The sequence below is a fragment of the Eleutherodactylus coqui genome, chromosome 5 (genome assembly GCF_035609145.1).
Source record: "Eleutherodactylus coqui strain aEleCoq1 chromosome 5, aEleCoq1.hap1, whole genome shotgun sequence".
Taxonomy (NCBI): Eukaryota; Metazoa; Chordata; class Amphibia; order Anura; family Eleutherodactylidae; genus Eleutherodactylus; species Eleutherodactylus coqui.
Window position 1 is genome coordinate 31661264 of NC_089841.1, and position 15156 is coordinate 31676419.

A 15156-nucleotide genomic window follows, 5' to 3' on the forward strand; every position below is an offset into this window, starting at 1 on the left:
CCTCCTTGGTACCTTTCTCAAGTCCAACCTTGACGGAATAATTACTTCATGTGATATAAACTCTATGCGCCTCTTAATACATACCAGAATTGTGTAGGCATTTTTTGCTGCTGCATCACATTACTGATGTCAGGACAGTGTCCGGGATATGGGGGTCCCTGAGATATCCCGCAACCCCTGTCCCTGCCTACTTGCCCCCCTGGGCTAACCCCCAGGGCGACAACTGGGCGACGGTCCCTACCCTCACTAGGGAAGCGGGACACGGGAGACAAACAGACACTGAGACAAACAACGGTAGAATGGTCAGACAATCCGGGTAGGCAACAAGAGGGTACGCAGTACAGAGGGGTCAGGCAAAACGTAGTCAAGTCCAAAAGCAGGTGTCAGAAAAGCCGAGGTCACAAGAGCAGTCAGGATAAACGCGGGTGCAGCTGGAGAACCAAACTAACACTGGCAACGCCTGACAGGAAAACACACATATTTAAATGCTGTCAGTGCTCCCGCCCCAGAAGCTGATTGGGGCGGGGAGCCTGACAGCAGCAGGGCTAATCAGGGAGGTGCTGGGGGCACGCCCCCAGTCTTGCAGCACAGACCGTTACTAGGGAAGCCAGCCTGGTAGTCAAGTGACTAGAAGCACCAGCTGCCTCCCTAGCAACCCGGCGGCGACCAGTCTTACAGCGGCCCGGGGAGATCACCAGAACCGGGGCTCCCCTACGCCGCACTCCTGTAGCCCGGGTGGCAGGACCGGTGGTGCGGGCACGGCGGCCCCGAGAGTTACAGGTTCTGACAGTACCCCCCCTTCTACGGGGGGACACCGGACCCCCATGGCCCGGTGCGGGCTTAAGCGGGAAAGCCCTGTGGAATGACTGGACTAGGCGTGGCGCATGAACGTCCCTGGCAGGGACCCACGTCCTATCCTCAGGGCCAAATCCTCTCCAGTGGACCAGGTACTGCAGCCCACCTCTAACCCGTCGGGCATCCACCAGCCTTTCTACTTCATACTCCAGTTCCCCCTGTACCAGAGAGGGAGGAGGCGGGTTCTGGGTGGGGAGAACTGGAGTCACATACTTCTTAAGCAAGTTCTTGTGAAAAACCTTGTGGACCTTCCAGGGGTCAGGAAGTGCCAACTTATATGACACCGGGTTGATAACCTGAGAAACCGTAAATGGGCCAATGAACCGGGGAGCAAGTTTCAGGGAGGGAACCTTAAGTCTCAGATTCTTGGATGATAATAAAACCTGCTCCCCGACCACAAAAGGTGCAGAGATAGTACGTCTTTTATTTGCGTATTTACGCAGTTTCTCTTGGGAACCCTGAAGGTTCTTACGAACCTGGGCCCAAACTGTGCACAGTTCTTCAGCGGATATGTCAGCGGCCGGATTGTTCGAGACAAAAGGAGTAGAAGGCGAGAACCGGGGATGAAACCCATAGTTACAAAAAAAAGGTGATAGTTGGGTCGACGAGTTACCATGGTTGTTAATAGCAAATTCGGCGAGAGGTAAGTAGTTGGCCCACTGATACTGGTTATCAGAGACAAACAGTCGCAGATACTGGATAAGTTCTTGATTCATCCGTTCCGTTTGTCCGTTACTCTCGGGATGGAAAGCGGAGGAAAAGGACAAATTAACGTTTAGATTTTTACAGAAGGCTCGCCAGAAGCGAGCGACGAACTGAACCCCTCTATCTGACACAATATCCTCGGGGATCCCATGTAACCGAACAATCTCCTTGATGAACATCTCAGACAAAAGTTTGGCGTTAGGCAACTTGCCAAGCGGAACAAAATGAGACATTTTAGAGAAACGGTCAACTATTACCCAAATGACCGTATTCCCCAGCGAGGATGGCAGATCAGTAATAAAATCCATGGACAAATGGGACCATGGCCTGGACGGAATGGGCAAGGGCAGAAGAGGCCCCTCAGGACGTCTCCTGAGATTCTTCCCCCTTGCGCAAACCGGGCACGCGGACACAAATACCCGTACATCCTTGGCCATGTGCGGCCACCAATAGAGTCTGGCCGCTAACTCCAGAGTACCCCTGATGCCGGGGTGTCCAGCTAGGACTGAAGCATGTGTCTCCTCTAACACTTTCAATCTCAGTGACAACGGGACAAATAATTTACCTTCCGGAAGGGCTTCAGGAGCAGATTGTTGAGCGGCGTGAATGAGAGGTGAAAGGTCGGAGGAGACAGCAGCGAGGACCACCCCAGGGGAGAGAATGCTCTCAGGCTCCGGCTCGGAAGGTTCCGGAGAACCAAAACTCCTAGACAGGGCATCAGCCTTGACATTCTTAGAACCGGGTCTATAGGTAACAATAAAATTGAACCGAGAGAAAAACAAGGCCCAGCGGGCTTGCCGAGCATTTAACCTCTTAGCGGAATCTAGATAGGTGAGGTTTTTATGGTCTGTGAGTACCGTGATCTGGTGATGGGCTCCTTCCAAAAAATGCCTCCACTCTTCGAAAGCCCACTTAATCGCCAGCAATTCCCGGTTGCCTATATCATAGTTCCGTTCGGTGGAAGAAAACTTCCTAGAAAAATAGGCACACGGTCTAAGGTTGGTGAGAGTGGAGGGACCTTGGGACAGTACCGCTCCCACACCAAACTCAGAGGCATCTACCTCCACCACAAAAGGGCTGGACAGATCCGGTTGTACTAGGACAGGTGCAGAAGAGAACGCCGCCTTTAGGGTATCGAAGGCCCTCAGAGCCTCAGAAGACCAGGTCCTCACATCTGCCCCTTTTCTGGTGAGGTCCGTTAGAGGTTTAGCCACCACGGAGAAGTCTTTAATGAATTTGCGATAGTAGTTGGCGAAGCCGAGGAAGCGTTGAAGGGCTTTCAACGACCCTGGCTGGGCCCACTCCGTGATGGCCTTCACCTTTTCAGGATCCATCTGGAAGTCGCATGGCGTGATGATATACCCCAAAAATGATATCTTTTGTACCCCGAAAACACATTTCTCGAGTTTAGCAAACAGCTTGTTATGTCTGAGTCGAGCTAGCACAGTCTGAACGTGAGTATGGTGACTCGGCAAGTCGGAGGAAAAAATCAAAATGTCGTCTAGATATACAACCACGAACACCCCCATGATATCCTGAAACACTGAGTTCATGTACCCCTGAAAAATGGCGGGGGCGTTACACAATCCAAAAGGCATAACTAGGTATTCAAAATGCCCGAGGGGCGTATTGAAGGCGGTTTTCCACTCATCCCCTTCCCGAATGCGGATGAGGTTGTATGCTCCCCTGAGATCAAGTTTGGAAAACCATCGGGCACCAGCGACCTGGTTGAGGAGGTCAGGAATGAGTGGAAGAGCATACTGGTTTCGGACTGTGATTTTATTTAGCTCTCTATAGTCAATACAGGGCCGGAGACCCCCATCCTTCTTCTCAACGAAGAAAAACCCGGCACCCACCGGGGATTCTGAGGGCCGGATGTGCCCCTTGGCCAGACTGTCGTGGATGTAGTCCCTCATGGATTCTCTCTCTGGGACCGTAACGTTATAAATGCGGCCCTTAGGAAGTTTGGCCCCAGGAATCAAGTCTATTTTACAGTCCCATTCCCTATGAGGGGGCAGAGCTTCAGATAATTGTTTGGAGAACACGTCAGAAAACTCGGAGAGGTATTCTGGTAGGGGGCTCCCCTCGCAGGTGGAGATTCCCACCTTCACCGCACAAAGGTGGTTGACACAGCGGGGACCCCACCTTACCAGTTCCAACGTGTCCCAATTTACTACCGGGTTGTGCTCCCGGAGCCAGGGGAGGCCTAGGACGACGTCCACAGACAAATCTCTCATCACTAGAAAGGTGCAGGTTTCCACGTGTAAGGCTCCTATCGTAAACCTTACTTCAGGGGTAACCAGATTAACCACCCCTGCTTGCAATGGAGTGGAGTCCACTCCTGAAACCAGAATCGGAGTCTCTAAACGTAACAAAACTCCGGACAGTTGAGCAACGAAATTAAAGTTAACGAAATTAGCCGCAGCCCCAGAATCAACAAAGGCTTGCCCCGTACGGTGGAAAGCATGAAATTCTAGGGTGCAAGGCACTAACATCTTGGACAACACAGGGAGTACCTTGGCTCCTAGACAGTCCCCCCGACAACTGCCTAGGAGCGGGAGTTCTTCCTGCCGTGGCTTCTTAGCGCAGGTAGCAATGCGGTGACCCGGCTCCCCACAGTAGAAGCAGAGGTTCTTCTTCAGGCGGTGTTCCCGTCGTTGCTTGGGGGTCATGGCTCCCAGCTCCATGGCCTCGGTGGTGGGAGGGTAAAAGGTCGGGTCAGTCGAAGAAGTAGACGTGGGGAGTGGGGTGGTCTGAGCGGCGTGTCTGGCCCTCAAACGTCGGTCGGCTCGAATAGCCAGCGACATGGCTTGCTCCAGAGTTCTAGGCTCTGGGTGGGCCACAAGTAGGTCCTTGAGACCCTCAGACAGGCCGGTCAAAAATAAGTCTTTTAGGGCGGCATCGTTCCACCGGGATTCCGTACAATGTTGACGAAATTGGGAACAGTAGTCCTCCGCCATCTTACAACCCTGGCGCAGGGCCAGAAGTTTGGAGACTGCGTAGCCCGCCCGGTCGGGTTCGTCATAAATTTGACCCAGGGCGGAAAAAAAGGCGTCAAGGGATAGTCGGGCTGGAGAGCCAGCTGGTAGCGAGAAAGCCCAATTTTGGGGCTCTCCCCTCAGGCGGGTAATTACGATTCCCACTTTCTGGTATTCAGTACCAGAGGAGTGGGGGCGGAGATCAAAGTAGAGCTTGCAGCTCTCCCTAAATGCAAAAAACTGATCTCTCTCTCCGGAGAAGCAATCCGGAAGCGTGGCTCGAGGTTCTGACATTGTTCCTGGAGCGGACGGGGGCTGCATGGGGCCTGCAGCTGCCACTTGCTCCCGTGGCTGCAAGCGGGCGGTTAGGTCCTGGGCAAGGGTCGTAAGGACCTGGACCTGGTTCGCTACAGCCGCCACGGCCTCCATCGAGGGGCTCAAAGTCGCCGAGCGGATGCAAGGGTCTGACCTTCGTTCGGCCAGTGTTACTGTCAGGACAGTGTCCGGGATATGGGGGTCCCTGAGATATCCCGCAACCCCTGTCCCTGCCTACTTGCCCCCCTGGGCTAACCCCCAGGGCGACAACTGGGCGACGGTCCCTACCCTCACTAGGGAAGCGGGACACGGGAGACAAACAGACACTGAGACAAACAACGGTAGAATGGTCAGACAATCCGGGTAGGCAACAAGAGGGTACGCAGTACGGAGGGGTCAGGCAAAAACGTAGTCAAGTCCAAAAGCAGGTGTCAGAAAAGCCGAGGTCACAAGAGCAGTCAGGATAAACGCGGGTGCAGCTGGAGAACCAAACTAACACTGGCAACGCCTGACAGGAAAACACACATATTTAAATGCTGTCAGTGCTCCCGCCCCAGAAGCTGATTGGGGCGGGGAGCCTGACAGCAGCAGGGCTAATCAGGGAGGTGCTGGGGGCACGCCCCCAGTCTTGCAGCACAGACCGTTACTAGGGAAGCCAGCCTGGTAGTCAAGTGACTAGAAGCACCAGCTGCCTCCCTAGCAACCCGGCGGCGACCAGTCTTACAGCGGCCCGGGGAGATCACCAGAACCGGGGCTCCCCTACGCCGCACTCCTGTAGCCCGGGTGGCAGGACCGGTGGTGCGGGCACGGCGGCCCCGAGAGTTACAGGTTCTGACAACTGATACATGTTCAGTCTCTGAGAATTAAAACTGCTCTCCATTATAGGCAGTAAAAAAATAGGTGAGAAAGAAAGCAATCAACTCACCTGGTGCTAAGTGGCACACACCTTTAAACTAAAAGGGACCCACTAGCACCTATTCTCCAGACAAACATCTATATATACATATAAAGACGAAAGCCCTCACTGACTCACTCACTGACTCGCCACTAATTCTCCAACTTCCTGATGTTGTAGAAACATGAAATTTGGCACAAGCATAGATTATGTCCAACATAGGAAAAGTTAATGGGTCCCAACTCGATTATTCAATTCTAGCACAAAAGAACTAGCGTCTAAATTTTATGTACATAATCTAATTATAGAAATTAGAAATTTGGCATGAGCATTGATTACGTCATAAGTAGGAAAAGGTAATGGGTCCCAACTTAATTATTCAATTCTAAGCGCAAAATAATTAGCGTCCAAATTTTAGTACGGAATCTAATTCTCTCACTTCCCGATGTCATAGAAACTTGAAATTTGGCACGAGCATTGATTATGTCATAAATAGGAAAAGCTAATGGGTCCCAACTCGATTATTTAATTCTATGCGCCAAAGAATTAGCGTCCAAATTTTACATACGGAATCTAATTCTCTCACTTCCTGATGTCATTTTATATAAAGGAAACGTTGCATGGTTACCTCCCCGTGGTGTTTCCTGGGTAACGCAAAGAACCATGCAAAATGGTGAACATATGTTTTTCCTCAGTATCTCTAAAGTAACCACGACTTCATAAGATTTTCCGTGTGAACACCAGATAAACACCAGTACCAAATTTACTCGGGCGAAGCCAGGTATATCAGCTAGTATAATCATAAACTCCATCTTTAATCCAGCCGATCACTGCAGAGCAAGCTAACATCCCCAAGGATTGCTTGAAGATGGCATGATAGCCGAAACGCGTAGCATGATATTAAAGACGGGACTTTTATACTTTATTCTCAACAATCCCTGATCCTGTGAGCGCTATACCCAGTTTTTTGTTCAGTCTCTGATCTATTAGTACATCCGTCTTTTTCACATGTGCTGCTGCTTAGCTCAATTCCTCCCATTCTGTATGTGATTTTTTCATTTTTCTTGCCCAGATGTAGGGCCTTACATTTCTCCTTGTTAACTATCATTCTGTTAGTCGCCGCCCACTGTTCAAACTTGTCTAGATCTTTTAAAATCCTCTCTCTCTCTCTCTTCTCTAAATAGAAGCTTGTTTTTTGCGTGACGAGTTGTATTTTTTAATGGTACTATTTATTATACCATATAATGTACTGAAAAAAAAAATTCTACGTGGAGAGAAATGAAAGAAAAAAAGACATTCCGCCATCTTTCGGTGCATCCGGTTTCTACGGCGCACAAACTGCCACAAAAATGACTTGATAACTTTATTTTATATGTCAGTACGATTACTACGATACCAAACATATAGCTTTTTTTTTTTGCTGTACTTCTTGTATTTTTTTTTTAAATATTTAGTTTTTTTGAATTATTTTCTGTCTCCATTTTCTGCGCACAATAAGTTTTTCATTTTTCCATCGACACAGTTGCGCGAGGGCTCATTTTGTGCGGTACATCCTGTTGTTTTGGTGGGTACCATTTTTGAATACAAACAACTTTTGATCCCTTTTTATTACATTTTTTCTTGGAGAAAAGGTGACCAAAAAAGTGCATTTCTGTCGTTCTTTATTTTTTCGGACGACATTCACCGTACAGGGTAAATAATACATGACTTTGATAGATCGGACCTTTATGGATGCATTGATACCAAATATGTATTTTTCTTTATTATTTAGATTCTTTTATTGCAAATATGGCAAAAAAAATTTTGTTTTTTTTACTTTTATAACTTTTTTTTCCAATAATTCGTAAAACTTTATTGTTTTTACACTTTCTTTTAGTCCCTAGGGGGGACCACAACTACTGATGCTTTGATTGCTCCCGCAGTATGATGTAATACTGCATTCTGACAGGCAACCTACCAAGCCACACCACGGGGACGGCTTGATGGGCAGTCTTCCAAGACAACCATGGAGCCTTTCAGAAGGCCCCCGGCTGCCATGACACCTGCACGGCTCCCCCGATCTCACCGCAGGGGGGCGTACGGGACCCCCGAACATCGTTTGCGGGATCTAAATTTAGAATAAATAGCTGACGCCCGCGCTGTATGAAGGGAGGTAGCGGCGCTATCTCCCGCTATACACGTCAGGCAATGGCAGGACGTAAAAACACTATTGGGCCATCACTAAGTGGTTAAACAAAATATGTTATAATATCAGCAATCATCATCATCATCATGCTGGTGTCCGATGTCACACTTGCTGCTAAAGGAGAGCAGAAAAATCACTGCAACATGTGGATCTGGTCTCCGGAGTCCTCTCATCATCTGACCCAACTGCGACGCCATCAAGACAAGAGTCATGGGGGGGACCTGCCCTGCAGAGCCCCGGCTCATACGGCTTTCTGGGAGGAAAGTCCCCTTGCGATTGTCTAATGGCTTCTACAATATATTGCATATACCAGTATTGCAGCATGTTCTAATTTAAATAATCGCAGGCCTGGCTTAAAGGGGTTTTCTGGGGAAAATACCACTGATGACCAATCCTCAGGATAAGGCGTCAATAGCTAATGAGCCGGCGTCCGTCGTTTGGGACCTCGACTGATCAGCTGATTTTGTGGCACTGTTAGTGCCACAAACACACAGAGGTCGGGTCAGAGTGGAAGCAGATGCTCCAGCCCCTGTGTAGAGGCTGGCGCTCATAATTGCAGGTGCAGCTCCTATTGATTTCAATGAGACATCAGGCTGCAATGACAAACACGGACCACTACACCAGGGTTGGAGCACCTACTTCCTCTCTAACCCTTGTGTATCTGCGGTGCTGACAGCAGGCGTACAATCAGCTGACCGGTTGGGGTCCTGAGCATCAGACCACAGCTGATCAACTATTGATGACTTCTTCTGACAGATAATTAATGGTATTCTCACTGGAAAATCCCATGAAGGCTACTTTCACATGAGCGCCTTTACCGGACCCATTGACAATGATAGGTGATGCGTTCTGAGGCAACGCCAAAGGTTAGGACATGCACCATTTTTTCCCGCATAGCAATTCTTGCTTACAAATCGCTCATTAATTCCTATGGAATTGAAAATAAATCATAGCGTACCGCGGGCGGGTGGATGTGATTTGCGTGTGTGCGTGCGATCCGTATACCATATTATCTATTAGAAGCACATGGGATTTTTTTTTCGTGAGCGTGAAAGTCGCCCATACAGAGACGCCATACATTTTTATACAGAAACACTAAAAAACAAACAAAAAAAAAAAAACGCAGTTTCACAGTATGTGGCGAAGATCCAATTATCTCGCACCTGCATTGTACCCGCCTGACAGGTCAGCTACATTGCGGTCCAGGAAGCCCTCACGAGGCGCAGGGCTACAGAGGGTGTTAGCGAGACGACAAACACAGAATGTACCACCGAGACGGTCCTAAAATAAGAAATATTGTTGTCCCCCCCCCCCATCCCCCCCAAAAACCCCACAACAGAGCGCGACACACGGCCTTATATGGTGACGGAGATAGAAAACACCCCGCTGCCTGCGACGCTGCAGACAAATACATAAAAGAGGAATTGTCTTGTTTATCAGAGCGGCCGGATACAATTACTGGAGACAAAGACTGTAAATGTACAACATGCAGAGTTATAGTATTGGGACACATTGTCCAATCATCAGGGATAAAGGCCCAAACATTACCTGTCCTGAAGGGGTTAATCCTCCCCTCCCCTCCCCCCCACTGACCTGACATCAGGGGACACACAGATGTGCAGAACCAGACAGCAGCCGTGTGCTTACAGGACCTCTTATGATGTCAACATCATGTGATCACATGTATGGGAGGAGTTAAGGATCACATGGCCAGGGGCTGATTTACTCAGTATATATAAGACTCTGTGTTGGTTGTGATCCCTACTAAATGTGCTGAAGGGATCAGGATGTAGCAGAGATGTGTGTGTGATGTGTGGGGATCAGGATGGATGGAGTAGAGCTGTGTGTGATGTGTGGGGGATCAGGATGGATGGAGTAGAGCTGTGTGTGATGTGTGGGGGTCAGGATGGATGGAGTAGAGCTGTGTGTGTGATGTGTGGGGGATCAGGATGGATGGAGTAGAGCTGTGTGTGTGATGTGTGGGGGATCAGGATGGATGGAGTAGAGCTGTGTGTGTGATGTGTGGGGGATCAGGATGGATGGAGTAGAGCTGTGTGTGTGATGTGTGGGGATCAGGATGGATGGAGTAGAGCTGTGTGTGTGATGTGCGGGGGTCAGGATGGATGGAGTAGAGCTGTGTGTGATATGTGTGGGGATCAGGATGGATGGAGTAGAGCTGTGTGTGTGATGTGTGGGGATCAGGATGGATGGAGTAGAGCTGTGTGTGTGATGTGTGGGGATCAGGATGGATGGAGTAGAGCTGTGTGTGTGATGTGTGGGGATCAGGATGGATGGAGTAGAGCTGTGTGTGTGATGTGTGGGGGATCAGGATGGATGGAGTAGAGCTGTGTGTGTGATGTGTGGGGGTCAGGATGGATGGAGTAGAGCTGTGTGTGATGTGTGGGGATCAGGATGGATGGAGTAGAGCTGTGTGTGATGTGTGGGGGATCAGGATGGATGGAGTAGAGCTGTGTGTGTGATGTATGGGGGATCAGGATGGATGGAGTAGAGCTGTGTGTATGATGTGTGGGGATCAGGATGGATGGAGTAGAGCTGTGTGTGTGATATGTGGGGGATCAGGATGGATGGAGTAGAGCCGTGTGTGTGATGTGTGGGGGATCAGGATGGATGGAGTAGAGCTGTGTGTGTGATGTATGGGGGATCAGGATGGATGGAGTAGAGCTGTGTGTGTAATGTGTGGAGGATCAGGATGGATGGAGTAGAGCTGTGTGTGTGATGTGTGTGGGGATCAGGATGGATGGAGTAGAGCTGTGTGTGTGATGTATGGGGGATCAGGATGGATGGAGTAGAGCTGTGTGTGTAATGTGTGGAGGATCAGGATGGATGGAGTAGAGCTATGTGTGATGTGTGGGGGAGCAGGATGGATGGAGTAGAGCTGTGTGTGTGATGTGTGGCGATCAGGATGGATGGAGTAGAGCTGTGTGTGATGTGTGGGGGATCAGGATGGATGGAGTAGAGCTGTGTGTGTGATGTGTGGGGATCAGGATGGATGGAGTAGAGCTGTGTGTGTGATGTGTGGGGATCAGGATGGATGGAGTAGAGCTGTGTGTGTGATATGTGGGGGATCACGATGGATGGAGTAGAGCTATGTGTGTGATGTGTGGGGGATCAAGATGGATGGAGTAGAGCTGTGTGTGTGATGTGTGGGGGTCAGGAGTGATGGAGTACAGCTGTGTGTGTGATGTGTGGGGGATCAGGATGGATGGAGTAGAGCTGTGTGTGTGATGTGTGGGGGATCAGGATGGATGGAGTAGAGCTGTGTGTGTAATGTGTGGAGGATCAGGATGGATGGAGTAGAGCTGTGTGTGTGATGTGTGTGGGGATCAGGATGGATGGAGTAGAGCTGTGTGTGTGATGTATGGGGGATCAGGATGGATGGAGTAGAGCTGTGTGTGTGATGTGTGGGGGATCAGGATGGATGGAGTAGAGCTGTGTGTGTAATGTGTGGAGGATCAGGATGGATGGAGTAGAGCTGTGTGTGATGTGTGGGGGATCAGGATGGATGGAGTAGAGCTGTGTGTGTGATGTGTGGCGATCAGGATGGATGGAGTAGAGCTGTGTGTGATGTGTGGGGGATCAGGTTGGATGGAGTAGAGCTGTGTGTGTGATGTGTGGGGATCAGGATGGATGGAGCAGAGCTATGTGTGTGATGTGTGGGGGTCAGGATGGATGGAGTAGAGCTGTGTGTGTGTGTGATGTGTGGGGGATCAGGATGGATGGAGTAGAGCTGTGTGTGTGATGTGTGGGGATCAGGATGGATGGAGCAGAGCTATGTGTGTGATGTGTGGAGGATCCGGATAGATGGAGTAGAGCTGTGTGTGTGATGTGTGGGGATCAGGATGGAGTAGAGCTGTGTGTGTGATATGTGGGGGATCAGGATGGATGGAGTAGAGCTATGTGTGTGATGTGTGGGGATCAGGATAAATGGAGTAGAGCTGTGTGTGATGTGTGTGGATCAGGATGGATGGAGTAGAGCTGTGTGTGTGATGTTTGGAGGTCAGGATGGATGGAGTAGAGCTGTGTGTGTGATGTGTGGGGATCTGGATGGATAGAGTAGAGCTCTGTGTGTGTGATGTGTGGGGATCAGGATGGATAGAGTAGAGCTCTGTGTGTGTGATGTGTGGGGATCAGGATGGATGGAGTAGAGCTGTGTGTGTGATGTGTGGGGATCAGGAGGGATGCAGTAGAGCTGTATGTGGGGGATCAGGATGGATAGAGTAGAGTGGTGTGTGTGTGTGATGTGTGGGGATCAGGATGGATGGAGTAGAGCTGTGTGTGATGTGTGGGGATCAGGATGGATGGAGTAGAGCTGTGTGTGTGATGTGTGGGGATCAGGATGGATGGAGTAGAGCTGTGTGTGATGTGTGGGGATCAGGATGGATGGAGTAGAGCTGTGTGTGTGATGTGTGGGGGATCAGGATGGATGGAGTAGAGCTGTGTGTGTGATGTGTGGGGATCAGGATGGATGGAGTAGAGCTGTGTGGGGGATCGGGATGGATAGAGTAGAGCTGTGTGTGTGTGATGTGTGGGGATCAGGATGGATGGAGTAGAGCTGTGTGGGGGATGTGTGGGGGATCAGGATGGATGGAGTAGAGCTGTGTGTGTGATGTGTGGGGATCAGGATGGATGGAGTAGAGCTGTGTGTGTGATGTGTGGGGATCAGGATGGATGGAGTAGAGCTGTGTGTGTGATGTGTGGGGATCAGGATGGATGGAGTAGAGCTGTGTGTGTGATGTGTGGGGGATCAGGATGGATGGAGTAGAGCTATGTGAGTGATGTGTGGGGGATCAGGATGGATGGAGTAGAGCTGTGTGTGTGATGTGTGGGGATCAGGATGGATGGAGTAGAGCTGTGTGTGTGATGTGTGGGGGATCAGGATGGATGGAGTAGAGCTGTGTGTGTGATGTGGGGGGATCAGGATGGATGAAGTAGAGCTGTGTGTGTGATGCGTGGGGGATCAGGATGGATGGAGTAGAGCTGTGTGTGTGATGTGTGGGGATCAGGATGGATGGAGTAGAGCTGTGTGTGTGATGTGTGGGGGATCAGGATGGATGGAGTAGAGCTGTGTGTGATGTGTGGGGGATCAGGATGGATGGAGCAGAGCTATGTGTGTGATGTGTGGGGGATCAGGATGGATGGAGCAGAGCTATGTGTGTGATGTGTGGGGGTCAGGATGGATGGAGTAGAGCTGTGTGTGTGTGTGATGTGTGGGGGATCAGGATGGATGGAGTAGAGCTGTGTGTGTGATGTGTGGGGATCAGGATGGATGGAGCAGAGCTATGTGTGTGATGTGTGGGGGATCCGGATAGATGGAGTAGAGCTGTGTGTGTGATGTGTGGGGATCAGGATGGAGTAGAGCTGTGTGTGTGATATGTGGGGGATCAGGATGGATGGAGTAGAGCTATGTGTGTGATGTGTGGGGATCAGGATAAATGGAGTAGAGCTGTGTGTGATGTGTGTGGATCAGGATGGATGGAGTAGAGCTGTGTGTGTGATGTGTGGGGATCAGGATGGATGGAGTAGAGCTGTGTGTGTGATGTGTGGGGGATCAGGATGGATGGAGTAGAGCTCTGTGTGTGTGATGTGTGGGGATCTGGATGGATAGAGTAGAGCTCTGTGTGTGTGATGTGTGGGGATCAGGATGGATAGAGTAGAGCTCTGTGTGTGTGATGTGTGGGGATCAGGATGGATAGAGTAGAGCTCTGTGTGTGTGATGTGTGGGGATCAGGATGGATGGAGTAGAGCTATGTGTGTGATGTGTGGGGATCAGGATAAATGGAGTAGAGCTGTGTGTGATGTGTGTGGATCAGGATGGATGGAGTAGAGCTGTGTGTGTGATGTGTGGGGATCAGGATGGATGGAGTAGAGCTGTGTGTGTGATGTGTGGGGGATCAGGATGGATGGAGTAGAGCTCTGTGTGTGTGATGTGTGGGGATCTGGATGGATAGAGTAGAGCTCTGTGTGTGTGATGTGTGGGGATCAGGATGGATAGAGTAGAGCTCTGTGTGTGTGATGTGTGGGGATCAGGATGGATGGAGTAGAGCTGTGTGTGTGATGTGTGGGGATCAGGAGGGATGCAGTAGAGCTGTATGTGGGGGATCAGGATGGATGGAGTAGAGCTGTGTGTGATGTGTGGGGATCAGGATGGATGCAGTAGAGCTGTGTGTGATGTGTGGGGATCAGGATGGATGGAGTAGAGCTGTGTGTGTGATGTGTGGGGATCAGGATGGATGGAACTCTATTTTATTATAAAATTAGGAAACATAACAGTAATTGTCAAAACAAAAGTATGACTCTCTCCACAGTTTGGAGCATCAAACACAAATTAACACAACATGTGTATTCCAGTCCGTACAATGTCCGCTCAGGAAGCTTGCTTCTTCTGAACAAAACAGAAAAATAAGGATCACCTCATCCTCTCTTGACCTTTCTTGAGCTTCTCTTTTGTTCTTTGCCTCTTCTCCTGCTTTAGTTTTTCTGTCCGTATCTCCCCTTACTGCCCATGGACTCCTTGGTGCCAGAAGATCCTCGATGCCAGACAAATCAGCAATGCCAGTATACGTTCCCCAGAAAAAGAAAAACAAATAAACTGGCTTTAGATTTTTTTTTTTTTTTTTTTTTTTTTCTCATTTGAAATGAAACAACAGTACCACCTAGAGCATTCCCCTCATAAACCCCCCTACGCTATGCCGGGCCCTTAAGACATGAAAAGAAGATAACATGAAATGTTAACATTATTTATACAATTTTCTGTTTCCCTACGAAGTTATACTATAACCTACTTACAAAATTAGTGATTATATATATATTTTTTTTTTTTTTTTTTTTTTTTATTTGATTAATTTTTTTTTTTTTTTTTTTATTTGATTAATTTTTTTTTTTTTCTTTTTTTCTTTTTTTTTTTTTTCCAACACAATAACTAATCTAATATTTACAGCATATTATATACATATATACACAAAATATAATTTAAATATAATTTTTTTATTTTTTTATTTTTTATTTTTTCCCTCAATATAATTTAATTAAATTTTGTTACACACTTAATTCTCTTCACTATAAAGAAAATTCCCTTCACCCTCTTACCATCACCGTCTTACCATTGAGTCCTGGTTCAGTCATTTGCAAGCCCTATTTCTCCTTTTGTACTTAAAACAAAACAAAAAGCTATTAGTGTGAGAAAAACCAGCCCACCACCAGGA

At 48.9% G+C, this 15156-nt stretch overlaps 1 protein-coding gene across 1 annotated transcript in view; it reads right to left on the minus strand.

Annotated features, from left to right (window-relative positions):
- LOC136629105 (oocyte zinc finger protein XlCOF7.1-like) overlaps window positions 1-15156 on the minus strand; it is a 354252-nt gene that overhangs the window by 332171 nt on the left and 6925 nt on the right. Inside the window, exon 2 of the mRNA XM_066605240.1 lies at window positions 14365-14481. Within this exon, the coding sequence (XP_066461337.1) occupies window positions 14365-14369 (5 nt within the window). The 5' untranslated portion in view covers window positions 14370-14481. The remainder of the gene's footprint in view (window positions 1-14364; window positions 14482-15156) is intronic.